This window comes from Strigops habroptila, chromosome 1 (assembly GCF_004027225.2).
Source record: "Strigops habroptila isolate Jane chromosome 1, bStrHab1.2.pri, whole genome shotgun sequence".
Lineage (NCBI taxonomy): Eukaryota > Metazoa > Chordata > Aves > Psittaciformes > Psittacidae > Strigops > Strigops habroptila.
In genome coordinates this window covers 117,299,506-117,318,026 of record NC_044277.2, presented here as the reverse complement: position 1 = coordinate 117,318,026, position 18,521 = coordinate 117,299,506, and the positions used below count along the sequence as shown (strand labels likewise).

At 37.2% G+C, this 18,521-nt stretch overlaps 1 protein-coding gene across 5 annotated transcripts in view; it reads left to right on the top strand.

Annotated features, from left to right (window-relative positions):
- PLXDC2 (plexin domain containing 2) overlaps positions 1-18,521 on the top strand; it is a 266,745-nt gene that overhangs the window by 115,918 nt on the left and 132,306 nt on the right. For all 5 annotated transcript variants that reach the window (XM_030491702.1, XM_030491693.1, XM_030491683.1 and 2 more), the window contains exon 2: positions 1,056-1,267. In XM_030491702.1, coding sequence (XP_030347562.1) covers positions 1,056-1,267 — 212 coding nt within the window. The remainder of the gene's footprint in view (positions 1-1,055; positions 1,268-18,521) is intronic.

Sequence of the window (18,521 nt, the reverse complement as noted above, 5' to 3'; positions counted from 1 at the left end):
TTCTACAAATAATTTATTTACCAGTCTATCCTTTAAGTATTTTTCTTTTACTTTGCCACTTCTCTTGAGAGTTCATTTGGAACCTCACAGTTGGTTGGGTTTTTTTTAACGAGAACCCCTTCTTCCTGACACATGAAAAGCACAGAGCACCCCTCTACCTCTCTCTTTAGGCACAAAGACAGTACAAACAGCCTATTTAATTTTTAGTGCAAAGTATGCAAAATTGCTCTACCCCCTCTTGATGGTGTTAACTGAAATAAATTAATAAAAAATACTTTGATTGCCTTTTGGACTGGGCAAACTGGAAACTACCAAAGAAGTCATGTGTTTGTCTTGGTGATAGTTTCACTAGCATGAAAAAGTTGTGAATGAGCGTGAAGAAAGTTCAAAAGGAATACATAAAACACACTACCCAACCACTCACCATTTGCAGGGGATATAGTGGGTGTCTGCAGACTTCACACATCATTCACATTTATCACTTACACAACAGGGCAGCTTTATTTTTGTGCTGGAACAGATGTTTATGGGAATTTCATGTCTCTTATTATGTTTATTTGCCTTTCACCGTGGCTTCCAAGCTCTTTTTACATAAAATCAGTAGCAAAAGCTAAGTCCATACCAGTGTTTCTCTGCCTCTTCTGCTTTTGTTAGGTGATTAACTGGTTTTTTTTTTTCTTAGATTTATTTTATTTTGAAAATTTACACCTATGGGTAGGCAGGTATCAAAGTGACAAAGGTTACACGGAAAACATTTCCCAGACATAAAATAAGCAGGAAAATAAAACATTTAGCATCTTTAGAGGAGACTACAAAACTTAGTCCAAATTCTTAAATTTTGTAGAAGTGCAGCATGCTATCTATTCTTTTATATCCTCATGTTGCTGTTGTTGTATGTATGTAGAAACTTCATCAGAGATCCAAATGTCTATTCTAGTTTTTCAAAACGTTTATAAAAAAATACTGTTCTTAGGTTTTCAATTATGATTAGTAAACTAAACTTCCACTTGCTTATTATCTTGTGGTTTTGTTTGTTTTTTTGTTTTTCCAAACAGGTGTGTTTTATGAAGTTGTTCAGAGCTTCCCTAGAATGGAGGAAAATATGCAAGTGGATTCACATGTAAGCATCCACAGGTGGAGAAGGCATTCGGAGTCTCTCAAATCAGTTGACACTAACAGAGCCAGCATGGGACAGGATTCTTCTGAGCCAGGGGGTTTCACGGATCTGTTGCTTGAAGAGGGACATGAGAACACTACCCAGATTGAGGTAGGAATTAATTCTATTTTTTTATTTAATGTGTTATCTTTGATGGGAGGTAAATGAAAAAATGAAAACATTTATTTCTGTGTACTTGAACATTGATAAGGAATGAGAAACTCATGGTCTTTGTGTTTGTGACCCTGCCAGCATATGGAAGCCAGTATTTTCTCCTGTTCTGAAGCTTAGAGCCTGTGCTTTCTGATGTTTTGAAGGAAGTCTGTAGAAGATATCTGCTCTTTGCTGAAAAACAGTTATGGGAAGTCCTATGTTCTAGCAGTTCTTACTGGAGATCTCAAAAATGAAGTAGTATTAAAATAAAGTAGAATTCTTTCTTAGAAGTTGGGGTAAACACCTCAATTGGTCAGAACTTGTCTGGCCTTTAATGGAGAGTGCTAACCACACATCGTATGGGAAAAGGCCCTAGAGAAATGAGAAATTGGGGAAAAAATCAGGCTGGTCATTGAAAAAATTTGCTTATCCTATTTGACTGTTGAGCTTCCAAGGAAGAATAACACAGATCAAATCCATCTATGTGAAGTTTTGGGACATTCTCCTTCTGGTTTATGGCTTCATTCAATTTCTCTGTTTAAAAAAAATTAAGTGCCAGGTTGCCCTCATATATCTATAAATATAAACGCAAGCGAGCACCAGTTCTGTTTTTGAAGTTGCTCTCAATTCCAAGTAATGTAGGGAAAGCAGGAGTTGACTGTAATGTTATGTTGTGATTGATTGGTGCAAAATGTCTCTGCCTATGATGATTTGTAGGATTTCTGCTATTTAATCTTGCTGGTTCTATGTAAACACACTGGCTGAATTGATTTTGTCTTTATACACAGATAAGAAGTGTTAATATAATTGTTGTGTTTTTATTGTTTTTCTTTTAAGTATTAATAGAATATACTCCCCCTCCCCCCCCCCCCCCCCCCCCAATAAAATGCAGCTTGGAATAAGCTATGCTTAACATTTTCAGCCTTTATATTCTGCTTTCAAAGCAACAGTGCTATTTATTTTTCATGTCTGAGGAGCTCATTCTCAGACAAACAAAACAGCTTTCAGATTTTGGGTTGTTATCTTACACAATAACAAAAGCAAAGCAATATAAAACCCATCTGTAGAGACAGTGGTGCCTCTACAGCATGAGTCAAAAAAATAGTAATGCTTTCTGAGAGGTGTTTTATGTTTGTTGTTTATTAAGCTTCCTAGATTGCACAGTACTGATTATGTTTCTTCTTGCATAAACATGGAAGTGACTAGTTGGTAAATTGTATTTTTGAATTTGAATTGTGTGTTGATTTTATGATTTGTGTTTTGCCCTCTGTAATCCCCATCTGACTGTACTTGAAGCATTTCTCTCAGGCATGACACAGTTTGTTCCTGCTTCTAATTGTTTTAGCAGGTAAAGTGGAAGTTGTCTCCACGGTATAGGAAAGTTCATGTGTCTGATCTTTCTATGGTTTACTTCTAGATCCCCATGCACTGTCTCTGTTCAGTTGAGTTCCAAGCTCTTATGAAGCAAAATGGATCAGAGCTCCCCCTCCAACACTTGCATACAGCAACATTCAGGAAAATTAACGAATACTTGCAAATGGACATATGTAGAATGGTATTTTTCCAGGGTCATCTTTCCTGACAGATTAATGGCCTTATAGTGTCTTAACCTCAAAAGTACATCACCCTTGCTGAGTTTATTAAATTTAGGTGTTGTGTTCTGTGGTAGCCCTCTCTTTTCTAAGGTCCTCCCAGCACGATAAAATAATTGAGTTGTGGTTTTATACATTATCGGATTCCATTGTAAATCCCTACTACAGCACACAGGCATTTTACAAAAAAACCTTGATGCCCAGTTTTATAGAGGAGGTAAAGTGTACAACAGATATTCACAGCGGAAGAATCTGTATGTAGCAAAGTCTTCTGCAGCTTGGGAGCTTATCGGTAGTGCTGGAGAGCATATTGATTTGGAAGTTTTTTGTTTTTAAACCCTTTAGTGTGCGTTGCAGTTCTTGCTGAAGAAAATCCAGGGAATGAGTACTACCTGTCACTCATATTTAATGACACTACAGAATCACAACATCCCTCCCTCACAGATACTGTTTCTCTCTGATGTATTCTGTAGGCTTGCCATGCAAATGTGGAAGACTGCTTTCACAGGAAGGCTGACATTGATGATCATACCTTTAATTTTCACTTGATTTTCTTTTCTGCTCTTCTTTATAACGATGAATTTACTTTATATCCAGCTTTTAAAAAAACAAACAAACCATATCCCTTCTTAACCCCCGATAAAACTCCCCAGACAAGCACAAAAAGGAAGGCAGTATGCAGGGATTTCTGCACACTGTTTAACTCTTCCCTGTGTTACCAAATCTATACAGTCATAATGTGGAAAATAATAAAATCAACTTGAGTGGAGCATAGCTTAGTTCCACTGGCTTTCCTTGATATTTTAAGGCAATGAGATTTTTCATTCATTTTTTTCCATTGGCGGTACTGGGAATTGTTCTGTAACTTCACAGGTACACTACGCTCCCATCAGCCCTAAGTCAGAGGCTATTTTAACATCAGCTTGAGTGGAAGATGAAGTTCAGAGCTTCAGGAACAGCTTTAGAACGTGCACTGTAAATTACTTTATCATATCTTTTCAGTAGCCAGGGTGGACCCACTCCTATATGTAGGAAGGGTACTAATGGTCAGGTTGTCTTTAGAGAATGCTGTCTGTCTGGTCCAAAAGCCTGAGCAATAAAGCCATTAGGGACTCCAGGACTTCTTTGTCTCTCTTCACATCTCTGTTTTGTCTCCTGCATTTGTTTGGCACTGTGATTCAGGACAGACTTCCTGCAAAATGCTGTATATGTTCAGATGTTTCCAGAATAAAGATGTTCTCTTGAACTGGACTCTGGAAGTTGAACTGCATTGCAGAGACTAGCAGAAGTAGTTGCTATAGCCATTTGACGTGCAGGAACTTTAGAAATGGGAAGAGCCTTGGGAAGGAGAAAATAAGTCCCACTGTGTTACTGGAGAACAGGAACTTCGTGGTCCACAGGTGTGGTGTTGTGGCAGCACAAACCCACAAACCTGGAGATGCCAAGAGAAAGGCAAAGGGATAGGAAGAACAGGTTTCTGCTGCAAGCCAGATTTTCTAGGCATGTAAAATTTGTGATCTTTCCGGAGAATCACAGAATGGTTTGTGTTGGATTGAAGATCATCTAGTTCCAATCCCCCTGCCATGGGCGGGGACACCTTCCACTAGACCAGGTTGCTCAAAGCCTCATCCACCCTGGCCTTGCATATGCAACTGTATAAATATATATATGTATATATATTTAGTTGCAACTGAGAGCTGATAGCAAGCTGGAGAATTTAGGGTAAAATTAATGTATATCAAATACCATAAACACTTTATAAAACAGTACAACAATCTTGTAAGTTTTGTTTGTTTTTTTTTTTTTCCTCCGACTTTAGTAGGGTTATTATAATGTGCCAGTTAGGGACTAGAATGTTGTAAATCCAAAAAGGTTCCCAAGGATGGAGGTTGGTCCCACTTGCTTTATTTGCAGTTGGTACTTTAGAGCCCCAAAACAAAGGCGGAAGAACATGTAAGTCTCTGAGACTGTACACTGAAAGAGGTTTGTTAATGTTTAATTCCCACTACGTAATATATCCAGAGAGAGGAGGCAAGCACTGAAGAAGGACAGGTGTAAGAAGGGTGAAATCCCATCTTGTACAGGTGAGCAAAAATGTTACAGTCCTAGAGAAGTCCCTGCAGCAGATAGCGTTGGGACAGGTGATGAAATAGGTTGTCAGCAGTCCACATCAATCTCTCTTTGAAGATGGAAGCATCCCTGTCTAAGGATCACAAAGCCAAACATTAAAGTCTTCTGCCTGGAATAACTTCGGGACTGTCAGAAGCTGAAGTGTTTCCCACTAAGCCAGAGGGAGTTTTCTGAGTTTGAAAGCATCTGAATTGCATCCCATATGCACTAACTGGTGCTCAGGACTGGCCAGTGTAAAGGCAGCCTTTATGGTCCTGTGGGTGCTAGGCTGAGGGGAAATGTGTACTGCGCTGCGGTGACAGGGATTATTGTGGGGCATATTTGAGAAATTGGGTGGGACATTCAACAATGAAGTGCCATTTATGTCAACAATTCTTCTTTCTAGAGAGTTTGTTTTTTGAATTCCTGGGATTTCACACACCACCATGAGCCCCAATCTTTCTGGGGACTCTTGTCTCCACTCTTGGGGGTTGGTGTTGGTTTTTTGTTTGTTGTGCAATCTATCCTTTTGTTTATTGTGCTCAGGACATTCAGAAGTGCCTTTTATTTAGAATAAATAAAGCCTAGGAAATGCAATGTGTAGGGTGGAATTTGTTGCTATGAACACTGCAAGTCCTTGAAAAAGCAACGAACATGAAAATGTCTTAATATGTCTAGTTTGGCATGTCTTCTTTCAAGAAAGGAGAAAAATCGGAAAAATATACTACTTTTCTTCACATACTCTCATTATAGAAAAGTATGCTGTATAATAGCTCACTGTTAACAAGTAAATGAGTATTAATATTGTTAAAATAAACTGAGATTCATGGTATGACCAACCTTCTGTTAATCCTTGAAGCCTTGTAGCCATAAAGGTAATGAAAGTGGGTAGCAGAGATTTTCACCTGTTGCTCTTTTGCATTTACTGGAAAAAGAACTGATCGCTGAAATTCATCTAGGATGGATGTTGGGTCCTGAGGATCCACCGCTAAGGTATCCACAGATGCATTCCTGTTCTGCCACAATGCTTGCTAATGTAGGCATAGCCACTGAGCACTGTAAAAGGCTTAATAATGCATTAATATATAACTGTGCTTTGCACAAATGTTGCATAATATTTTTCCAAAGTTTAAAATGTGCATCATTTTTCAGGTGCAATTATGGCTGTGTAGAGCTCCATACAGAGATTATTTTCCTTTTGTATTTATAATTTTATCTCTTTATCCAGATTTTCCCTAAAGCAGCATCAGATTTTATAGATTTCTAGGCAACTTCCTTGGTCCCTTGCTTCAACATTCTCTGCCCCTGACCTTTGTGACTGCTTAAGCCCCAGCGAATAGTACAATGCTGAAAAGTAAAATACAGAGAAATTGAAATGGAGCAGTCTCTAATATATACCTTGTATTGGCATTAGCAGAAGATGACAAACTTTGCAAAGTAACTTTGGAACATGCGAGCTCAAATTTGTTGCCATAAACTTCAAATATCAAAAAGATATCCAGCAATAAAAAAATAGACTAAATCACGGTCGGGCTTGAGCTGAGTGCAGCCATGCTAACTCCAAGATTTTATGGCTTTGTACTGTGAAGAGTGAGGAAAAACATTATTTTCAATATAAAGACTTAGAACAGAATAAATGGTTGAAACAGTATGACAGAAGATTCAGTTCCATGCTGAGCAAGCTAATTCAACTTTCTCCACCCCTCCCAAGAAGAAAACTTTGGCTATTTCAGTGCAAAACAAATTTTTTTCCATACTGAAGCGATTCATCTATTCCTATGGATGTCACTGGTATCTCCTGCCATTCTTCTTTTTTATCTTTTTTCTTTCCTCCTTTTTCAGTTTCTTTACATGTTGTTTGGAATGTAAATTTTAGTAATCTCTGTAGTTTAGACTTGCCCCTATCAGAACACTAGTGGATTTCTTACTGACAAGAGTCTTTTGCTTAATTTTGCATTTTCTTGCAGAGATTCTGCCCAGAAGGCAGCTTCTCCCTTATCGGTCCCAGTCACTCGTAGAAGTGAAGTTGTTTGATTCTGACTGGCAAAAACAACAGAAGGGATTGAGTTTTTCAGCCCTTGGGATTTGAGAACAATTACTCTCAGCTACTGACAGCATGCCTGTTGCGGTGTTCTTACTGCAAGTCTGAGCAAGGGGAAAATAAAAATGGTTAAGATTAAATTTCACTCAGCTGGACAAAAGATAAGGTGGTCCTGCAACAGCTACTCTACTGCACTGAATTAAAAGTAGAAAAACTTATCCATGCATAATTGAAGCTTCAAAACTAAACAGTATCTAGTCGCACGGCGAGTTGTCAGTTTGGCCAAGCCTGCCTTTGTTTTGTTCCTTTTTCTTTTTCTTTTTCCATTTTTTTTTTTTTTTTTTTTTTTTTAATCTCAATGCTTTAATACCAGTTGTGTGCTGAAGGACTTAGAAATAGAGATGTTACTAATACTGTATTCCAATAACATGGTCCCTCCAATTTACTGAGAAGAATGTTCTGCATTTAAGAAAAAAATACTTATCATATAGTTTAATTAGTTCTGTTCTCTTTCCTCCCAAGCTATGAGAGAGACATGCTTTACTTCTAAAGTCTGTTTTCTGACTTACCATCTTTTAGAGCCTTTAATTAACTGTGTAGGGTTGCCTACTTGTTTAGCTTTTGAATTTATAGTTCAAATATTTTGATTAAATAGTATTTGTATCTTCCTTTAACTTTGGTGATCCTCAACAATGCAAGAGTGAATTCCACAGGCAACATTTTGATGCGCTTATTCAGTGTGATAAAATCGGGGATGCTATGGATCTCTACATCAGGGCAGAATTCTTTTTTAACACATAGTCACATCTTAATGTGGATTATAAGGTATCAAAGTAATACATATTCAGTACAAAGGTTTAACCAGATTTTAGGCTTTTAATTTGTATTTCAATTAAAACATTAGACATACAAGTGGGGAGGAATGAAGCTTTGAAGAACAAAAATCTTTTACTAGAGTGAAAATCATTATCATAACAAAAATCTTATAACAAAAGTTGCATTCATTCTTATTCTTAATTTTTAGGAAAGTATAATTGTTTCTTCTTCACAGTTAATAATTACATCATGTGATTTTTCTTTTTTCTTTTTTCTTTTTTTTTAATATATATACGTAAAAGATTCATTTAAAAGGTGGAGGGAAAATTTGGGCTCCTCCTGTAGGCTTGGAAATACTTTTCTCAATCTTTGATTTAACTTTGGTCATCTAGTATAGCCCTGGCACTTCCAGTGCTGAAACTACTGTGACTAAAAAATATGGTTTTACAGTTAAAGGTGGTATTACATCAAGTTTTCTGCCGTTACAGATCCTATCTGATGTTTTCTTAGACCATTTCGTGTTCTGTTGTATTTAAACACAGTTGTCTTGCTGATTTTAAGCCAGTGTAACGTAAACCCAGAAGTCTCTATTTGGATGTGTGCTGTTCACGGCTCTGTTTCCATGATGTTCTAGAGGATTAAACAAGCATCCCATATGATTCCTCTCTACTGAATGTCATTAAACTGTGAAAGCTCTGGAGCTCATTAACACTGGATGTTGCAGAATGCCAAAATTTACAAAATTAGACAAATTCATGGAATAGAAATTTGTTAAGGATAGTTAAACACAAAGAGAGTTTCTGAAAAGCAGATCACTGGAACCTAGGAAAAATGGGGAATTGCCACTATTTGCTCCAGGTCCTTTACTCTCCCCAGGCATTGTTCCCAATCAGTTCTGGGGACCAGAGTAAAGGGATGTTTGCCCTGAGAGAGTACAGATTGTGTTCTTGTGCTCTATTTGGTATTCACTCATTAAATTCAATGTCATATCATTATTTTCATAGTTAGAAGCTTGAAAGTTACAACAGAGATTTAGGATGTACTGGAGGAACAAACAGTTTTGGGAATATGCTGGAGTTGCATTGAAACTATCGTGGACATACCCTTTGCTTTTCTTATGTAGCAGAATATTTAGATGTCGTTTTTGTTGTAAGACCTAAAATTTGCTGTTAAATGATGTAGTAATTGAAGGCTAAGATATATAGGATTTTCTTACAGTGTTTCTAAATAACTTTTATTACAATCTTTTCCTAAAAGGTTGTTATTGCTATTTTAAAATGGTTTTATTTATGGTTTTCAGGAGTTTGTCTTAGAAAATTACCTTATGACTTTAGAGGTGGAGAAGATCATTTATCTTCAGAAAAAACAAACCACCTTTTTCAAACTGAGTCAAGGGAAAAAATGTTGCTTACTTGTGACATAAAGGAAAGTTGTTTTCACTTTTTTCCCCACTTGTCTGGCTGAGATTTTGACTAGTGATGTCACACTTTCTAGCTGGCCAGCAGACTGATATATCACTGTCTTTTTTTCTTTCAGGCTTTCAGTTGCAAATTGGTAAACTGGACAAAGCTTCATATCTTTTTGTATTCAATTTATTAATTATTTACTTAAATTAAGGTCACTTTGACACTTGCACTGGGTCTTGCTGCGGTCTTCAACCGGGCTAAATTCATTGTCAGCTCTACAAGAAGCGTAGCAATGAGCCTGTCAACATTTCCATTATTCTCAGTCTAAACTCAAGGGGTGATGGTTCTGCTAGTAACTCAGGTATAGCTGAAAAAGGCAAAGACTGGAAGTGAGACTCGTTCTCTTTCCCTTTAAACCTGGGGGGAGAACAGGGAAGGAAAGAAATTAAAAACAAGTTTTCCCACTCCTAAGTAAGAGAATTCACAGCTCTCCATGGTAATTCTGAGTTCATTTCCACATGCTTAGCTATGTTGGCACACAAGACATTTAATTTAACATATTGATAATGAATTTTTATAGCAAGGAAGGAGACAGGGGATTCAGAATTTAATGGAATCTGCCTTTGAATTTTCTTGATGATAATATTTTACATTTCCATATCCCTCTTCATCTCCAAGTTCCTAAAGCACATTACAATTAATCCAGAATCACTGAACTTATGACTGAAAAAAGCTATAAGGGGTATCAAGAACAGACATTGTACTTTCTGAATTAATTCAGTCATGCATGCCTTAGCCCTTGCTCGCAGAAGAAGTCTGCAGAAAATATAAGTGTGACCGTGAAGGCTGGGAAGGTCTCTCTAGTCACTTCCTTTCTGACCCTCTTCACCATGTTCACCTGGAGTGTGAACATGGACACTCCATGTGCCTGGAGTGTCCTCATGAAGGAGACTTGTGTCGATTCAGCCATGCAAAAAGCAGAGGGTGATGTTCCTTTCAATCCATGCAAAACAAACGACCCTAGCTAATTCAGCAGCACACAGCAGATTGTGCATAACTGGTTGGAACAGGAGGTGAGGTGAATACGTTACTGAGTTGTTAGTGCAGAGGAATTTGGGTAGGTAAGTAAACAGTTGTTACGCTAAGCCACATAATTCCAGTTTGGATAACACCAATTCTTAGATTTTCAAAGCTGTAGGAATTCTGCTGACATTGATGGATTACTCCATGCCACTCTGAAAATCTTTCATGTTTTTGTAATATGGGAGTGTCAATTATCTGTTATCCCAAAACAGTAACAACTTGGCACCTAAGCAGATGGGTACATCATTTCAGATTTGGTCAGACACTTCTTTAACTGTGTGTAAATTTAGTAGTCATAACTTGAGAGCTTTCAGCATTTATCAGGAAGTAAGTGGCCTGTCTTCATTGTGATTGCATGAGTTACACTGGCTTTTCAAAGAGAATAAGTGGAGCCAAAGCTTAAAACTCATGTAAAGAGGGGTATCAGAGTTAAGAAAGTTCCATTTGCAAAATGTGCATTTGTCCTTCCAAAAATGCAAGCTAAATGCTGTCAAGTGCTGATGAAAATGCTGATATAACACTTTTAATAGCTGTAATATTTCATAGACAGAAATTAAGAAGCAATGAAAAGAACAGATTTTTTTGTTTTCTTTCTTCTGTAACACTGGCATGCATTCATGTGCAGTATGTCGAGCTTTTAACAGACTATCAGTAATAAACCAGTATATTTATTTCTAGAACACAAATTTGGCAATGGAGATTTTTTAAACTCTGCAGCAAATTTCAGTGGGAATAACAAGGAGAAAAAAATAATAAAAAAACCTCAACCAGCAAACTTTTACATTCACCAGACTTTTCAGTGGCACAACAAGAAGTAGAAAGATGTGACAGGGTTACCGGTAGTTTACTTCACACATTTGTAAGAACCTGCATGACTTTTCATGAGTTCCTATTAACATTTTAAATAAATGAGAGCATCACTCTCTTAGAGTATTTTTTTCTGTATCCTTAGCAACAAAAGTAGGAAGGAGGGAGAAACTGCAGATAGAAATCCTATCTGTCTGATCACATACAGGTGAAGCAGTAAAATGTCATGATAGATAAAATGCTATGATCTCTTGGAGGTATTCCCCTTTTGCTCCAGTACAGCCAGCCAAACACGCAGCTTTCGCAGGTTCTTCCTGCCTCAGGTGAAGTGCAGGTGCCTCTTTCCTGGTGTTCAAGAAGAAAAGTGCCTTCCAGTGCTAGAACATGCATAATCAGGCTCCAAAGTGCTACTGCTGAGTTTAACTATACCCAGGAGGGGGCCAACAACATGGCTTCCACACAATAGCAGCCTGGAGGGTGCTCATTTTGGGGGTATAACTGACTGACTGGCACAGTGTTCTATAGCAAGTTTGGTGAGGATGTTTGGAACATCTTGCTTCCGTAGTTATGAGCAAGTAAACATTAATGTCCCTATTTGTCAAGAAAACAACCTCCCAGTTCTTACAAGAATACTATATTCTTGTACATCAACTATATGATGACTATATAGTTGATTGAAACAGCGACTTATTTCTGAGAATTTCATTTTGTTGGAAAAGTATTTCATGTGCTATACAGCTGGACTACAGAAAGGGTTTAAGTTTTAATGGGTTGGGTTTTTTTTCTTTTCCAATAAAAAAGGAAATAGAATCTTCCTAGATGCAATCAGTCATTAAAAGTGCATAAAATGTTGATTTTCTTATATTAGTAATATCTTCAAGATACATCAGGCATATTACACTTGGAAATCAAGGTAATTTCTGAAATACATGGCAGAGGTTTTGTTTCTTACATATACATTCAGTTAAAGGTAGTACATTTCTGTATAATGCTCTAATAAAGTTTATGAATTTATGTAAAATACTAGGCTATGATTTCTATGAAAGGCTGCAGTTTGTATGAGTGGTTTACTTTTTTTAATTGTAGGTAATATTAAAACTGAAGGTGAAATTCAGGACCTCCGTTTGGATACCTAGGTATAGGTGCATCTGGGGTAGATGATGCATGTGCAAGTTCTTGTATGATAGTTAGTTTCCTGTCGTAAATGGTGGAAATTACTGTGAAACTTGGTTGCCTAGGTGTAGGTGTCTGGTATCATTTTGGACACTGTGGTTACACTGAATGGGCCATTGCTCTTCCTGTAGGATAAGGGTCTGCTGTAGGTCCTGGATTATATTTCCAGCTCTCAAATGGCCCTGGGTTACTCGTGTCATTAGGCAACCGTATCTCACCCATAGTTGGTACAGGCAGTTCAGTCAAGGTGGGTATGCAGTTTGCTCTAAAGTGGACCTGAAAGCTGGCAAACCTTCATTGATATCAAACAAAATAAAAATGGCCTGTTTCTGGTCAGGGTCAAAATGTTGAGATTCCTCCTTACCCCACCCTCCAACCACAACAAAGATTGATTTGGAACACAAGTAATTCTTTAGCTTTCACTGTTTTTCGGGGCTTAGAAGGGGATATGTGTGTTTGCCATCACATTTTTTTTTGCTTGAAATTGTGAAAAGACACCCTTCAAGCCAAAAGTAATTCTGTAGTGTCTTGTGTTTTATCTTCTACTGTCTTGCACTAAACTGAAAGCCAAAATAGGCTGCACAAGTTTATGAAACTTTTCCACTTTTAATCACTCTACTTTTAAAGAACAAAAAGGAAAAATAACATCTAAAAAAGGAAATTATGTGTTAATATAACTTTGAAATACTTGAGAATATTGGATCAACTGGATGCTGGGTTAACTTGAAGGCAGTAGCACTTTCCAGGGACAGCAGAGGAAGGATGTTATTTAGCAACTTGATATTGTCTGACTAATTGGGAAGTGTTCAGAGTATCCCTTCTGAAAAGGGCAAGAGTGCAGATCCTGCAGAAAGCTTGTTTGGGGACTGATGTTATGCAAAGAGAGTGACTTGGAAATGCCTGTCTAGCCAACATGTACCTCATCAAGCATCTTGATTAAATATGATATCTTACAGTTATGGCACTTACTAGAAAGGTCTCAAAGGATTTTTTTTCTTTTCCTTTTGTGCATGACTACAAGATTAGATAAAGAAGCATTTCTGTGACAAGTCGTTAAGAAATGTGGCTGATGAGAACAGTTTGTTTAAATTGTACATAGCATTATTTTCAGTGTTCTTGTATAGGATATTCTGACTGAATTCCTGTTACAGATGTATATAGGAAAATACATCCGTGAACAAATTAAAATGCACACTTTTTCCAAAGCAAAGAGCAAGCTTTCCAAAGAGCAGTAGAAACTGGGATGATAGCTTAACCACTTTAATCATCACTGTCTAAGACATGAATGATAATTTGGAAATTTTGGGTATCGATTGTGGATTTCAGCCAGTCTTGCATTTTAGTAACTGAAGATTCAAGTGTGTTGTATGTGAAAGCTAAACTAGAAAGTTCTCTGGCTAACTAGACTAGCAGTTTCGGTCGCAATCTGTTTAAACTGAGTGTTCTCCAGAGGGCGATGCAGTTTGCCCTCTGATGCCCAGGTTCTCTGATAAGCATGCTGCTGTCTGGCTATATGCTGAACAGCACAAGCTGAACTGAACATCATGGCTTTGGCAAAGGCTGGTGCTGAGGTGAACATAGGACACCTTTAAAATCTTCAAATTAGGCTTTATCCCTACAGGTAAAAAGCTACCTCATTAATAAACTGACGTTCCTGCCTATATCAACTTCATATTGGTTGTATGTGTTCTTACAACTGGTTGCCCTGATTTCAGCTGTGAGCCCTGGTGGATTCCCAAGACACATTATTAACCGCTCAGGAATTGCAGCAAGCACCAGTGAGTGTGGAGGCAGCTTCCTGCACTGTCCTTCACGAAGCCCTGATCAACTAGAAACTGTATCTGCTAATATTAACTTAATCTTCCAGATCTGTAACATTTTTCATCCTGGTTTGATTTGCCATTTTTCTTCCTCATGTGAAGCCTCAGGGTTGCTGCATCTTGGTTGCTGTTTTCCTCTTCATTTCTTCCAATAGAGAAGGGACAAAGAATGGGAAACAAGGGTGACTTATCCATCTCAACTTCTGAATATATACCAGAGAAGGAAATAGGCTACAGAGAGTTTAAAGTTGCTCTAATACCTGGATTAATAAAAAGGAATAATATTAAACCGAACTTATGTATCTTAGGGGGAGGAAAAAAATGCACAACTGTGGCTGGAAGTATGTCAAAGTATATACACTCAGAAATACATTGTTGGTTATATTCCATGCAGGAAGTCAATTTTTAAAAGACTAAAATACTAAATCTTTAAAGCTAACTTGATGAAAATGTAATTATATATGGTATTATCTGGAGTTGTGACCCCCCCCAGAATGGGGGCTGGTTATAAACATGGGGTCATAACCACTGATTCTCTATAGTCTAGGCCTGGCAGTTAGTTATTTAAGTTTATAAACAGTAATTTTTATAGTTTTTAAAGTTTATAAACAGTTTAATTTTATGAACACTTTAGTCATTTATACATATCCAAAAAAATGAGAAAATAAACTGCATAATATTTTTCATAATTACATCCAAATCAAATTTCTGCTAGGTATTTTCATGGTCACTTTATTATTATTCTTTTAGTGGAGAGGATGCTATAGAGGAGTTAATGAAGGCTTGGAGAGTGTAATTTCTCAAGCTCCTACTCCAGCAAATCAGGAACAAAACTGCATAATAAATATTTCCCTACTGTAATTAGGTTTTGAGTGACTTGATGATTCGGCTTTTTTCTTCTCTTAAGTAAGGCATTGCAGAGACTTTTGCTCTTTTGAAGCTTGTCTCTTATGACAAGACAGTCCAAGAGGCTTTGTAAGACCGCTGTAATGACCCTTAAATAGGCTGACAGTTTTATAGCAGTCCTCAAGAGGGAAGCTTTCTTTCAAAAGCAGCTGAATATCATGAAAAAGACAGTGACTCCACATTGACTTTTAACAAAGCTGGAAAGGCTAAATGGCTTTTTGGATTAATAACAGGTTTATAGCATCCTTCTCTGCCAGACTGTCTTGTCAGTGTGTGTGACTCTCCACTATAGGTGCTGTCAGGCACTCAGAAAAGTGTGGTTTAAAAACCTGGGAGTTGTTGCTGTAGAGCTGTGTAAAGTCTTGTGTGTACATAGGGGCAAGAGCTGTGAGCTAAATGCTTTTGTTTCATCGCAGTTGATGGCATCATTTAGTGATTACAATAACAATCTCCAGATGTAAATCTGAGATTCTGGGCAAAGTTATTTCCATACTGGCCCTAGTGAAAACCTGAATTTGAGGACTTGCACACACAATAGGCTTTCAGGACTCTGAGGAGCGCTCATAGCCTCTTCTTGGAGAATACAGTGTGAGATTAAATTCTTAATCCCAGCACATGGAGACAAAGGATTTAATCTGTTGTTAGACTGGGTTCCCCTCATTCATTAGACATATTAGCTGTTCAAAATTATTTAGCTAAGGCCTGTGTAATCAACAGTGATGTTTGCAGGCTGTCCATAAGGTTCTGCTGACTGTTAATGTGCAATATGTATGCTATGCCCATACATATTTTTTCCCAAGATTTTTACCATATCAGATACTAAAAAAGAATAAAAAATAAAAATAGAAAAAGATTAAAAAAAAAAGGCAGATTGTAGCTTTGTCACTGTGAAAGCATTAAAGGCAGTATTATAAATTGTATGTTTCCTCAGTAGAGATTCATATAGAACAAATATTTCTGTTAAGAAATCGAACAACAGAGAGTTTATCCTTGATGCAAAGTGCTTATGAAATGAAATCATACTTCTGAGTATCAGAGAACCATTCATGGCAATCAGGCTTCCTAAGAAGCATCCACTGTATATATCCTCTGCAAGACTTTCATTTGGTAATTCGCATGTAGTTTATCTACTGAAATTAGAGCTTTCACATTTTGAGAGGCCAGTTCAAATTAAGCATTCCTCAGGGTTGTTTGGCTATCAGATCCTATAAAACTGCATCATAACATTGCTATGTTATGATTATAATTATAGTACTCTGTGTTAAAATGCTCTTCTATGGCAGCAGCATGCAAAATGTCTCTTTCCCCATTTTGTGTGGCCTTAACCTTCCCATTAGGACCCCATCTCAGGAGAGATGATCTTTTCTTATACTGTCTCATCTCCTCTGCTAATAGCTGTTAGGCTGGGGATACTGCCCATGTATTGCCGCTCCTGTCTCAGCCAGTGCCTGCCTTAAGAAAAGGTAAATTCGATTGCAACACCATACTCGCATGCTTTCTCTGCCTTGGTAAAGGAGTTTGACACTGTATCTCTCTTGCCCCCTCTCACTGCCCTAACATGTGCTGGCTGGAAGAGGCTTTCCATCAGCTGCAATGCAGAGCTAGCTCAAGTCCTACATGAGTTGCCATTTCTGTTCTCCCCTTTGTGCTGTTTTTAGCTGATGGGTACTAATAATGTTCAGAAATCTAAGAGCAAGTTTCTAATAAAAATCTGAAACAATTCAGAAGTCAATTTTGGCTGTATTTTACTGACAGGATAGGTAGAGATACCATAAAAACAAGCATTATGTGAGATTGGGTAAGAGTGAAAATGGTTTTGGGAAGCTGATTGCAGGGCCATCTTGTTGCTGCCTTATTTTAACAGAAAGGGTGTTCTTTTTTTTCTTCTGCAAAATCAATTGCCAGAACTGCTTTTCTTCATTAGGGAAATGCTTTTAATTGCTAACTCATTTCCTTCTTCTGTATTTCCCAAGAAGTATTTCATTATCATCTTTGCTTTCTCCCTGAAAAGTAGCCTATTTTTAAATATATATAACTGACTGTTTCCTCCTTTCAGTGTTTCCATTGTATTCTACAAATGCAGCTTTTAGAAGCACAATTGTCTGCTTAATTTCATAAGCTATTCATCCATAAATACTCATATTATACTCAAAGATAATTTTCTGAACTTAGTATCTGGTGATGAATTTCCTCAGCACGAATTTTTGGGGCAAATACCAGCAGCACTTTCTGTTAATTTGAAAATGTGACTAGTGATTTTTAGCGATATTTTGACAAGTTTTTAATGCATTTTGTTAAAAATCAGATCCTAGACCTTCCTTTTGCAGTGGACGTCTATAAAGTCTAACTCCATATCCTTGATGGCTTCAGAGTTTTAGTTGTGGTGTTACCTCAGTGGAAGTCTGAAAATGTGATTTTGATAAATAGAATATTGAAAGGGACAACAGTTATCAAATTAAATGCAATCTAATTGCTAGCTACAGTAGAAGGCAATAACTCATGACAAATATTTGAAGATAAGGAGCCTTGGATGATTGATTATTTTATTTTGTTTTGTTTTGGTTTTTTTCCATCGGTCATGTCACAGTCTCTCTGGACTGGAAGGCCACCAAAACTTAAGTTACTAAAATGTAACTGCTGTCTGTTTTGCCAATCTATAACTTTGTGAATGTCTTTCTCTCTTCTTTCAACTACAGAGAAACTAAGAGGTTTTCTACAACATAGTATTGTGCAACAGCAGAGCTCAGTCCTGGATGCCAGCTGCTTTTTATTAGGGTTTTTTTGCTGGGTTTTCTTTTGGTTACAGCCTTACAGATTATATAAATACACACACATGCATATATATATGGCAAAACGTTTTGTTTGGTAATGTCTCTAGTTTGGATCGAATTGGATCCAATATTTAAAAGCAAAATGTTGATGGATTCAACAGAGGCTCTTTTTCTTAACCTAAATCATGTTTGATAATTTCCTCAGTCTCCTAGAGATTTACAGTATCTTTCCATTTTTGTTAAAGAAAAAATGTGACAGGAAAAGATTAAAAGTGAAAAGTCCCATGCTTACATACATGATTGCATCATCATTGAATCATGATGTGTTATTTCATTATGAGGGAACTTTATTGTTACATGGCTGTTTTGTTACTATTTTCATGTACGTCTTTGGCTAGAATCCCAGTTAGTAATTTGAAAGCATTCAGATGCATAATGTAGTTGTTACTGTTAAATATCACACACAGTTAATTTATACTATCTCAACTGTGGCAGCTCATCTCACACATTTGAAGCCTTAATCTGTTAAGGGACAGCAGCTATTGGGGAAATGGGTATGTGGTGTTTGGGAGTACCTGTATATGTAATGTATGTGCAGTCAGTATGTTCAGAAGGGATGTTCAGTCATTGAATTTGACAAACGCTGAACACCAAGAATTTAAAGAAGGCTAAATTTTCAGTTGTGCTG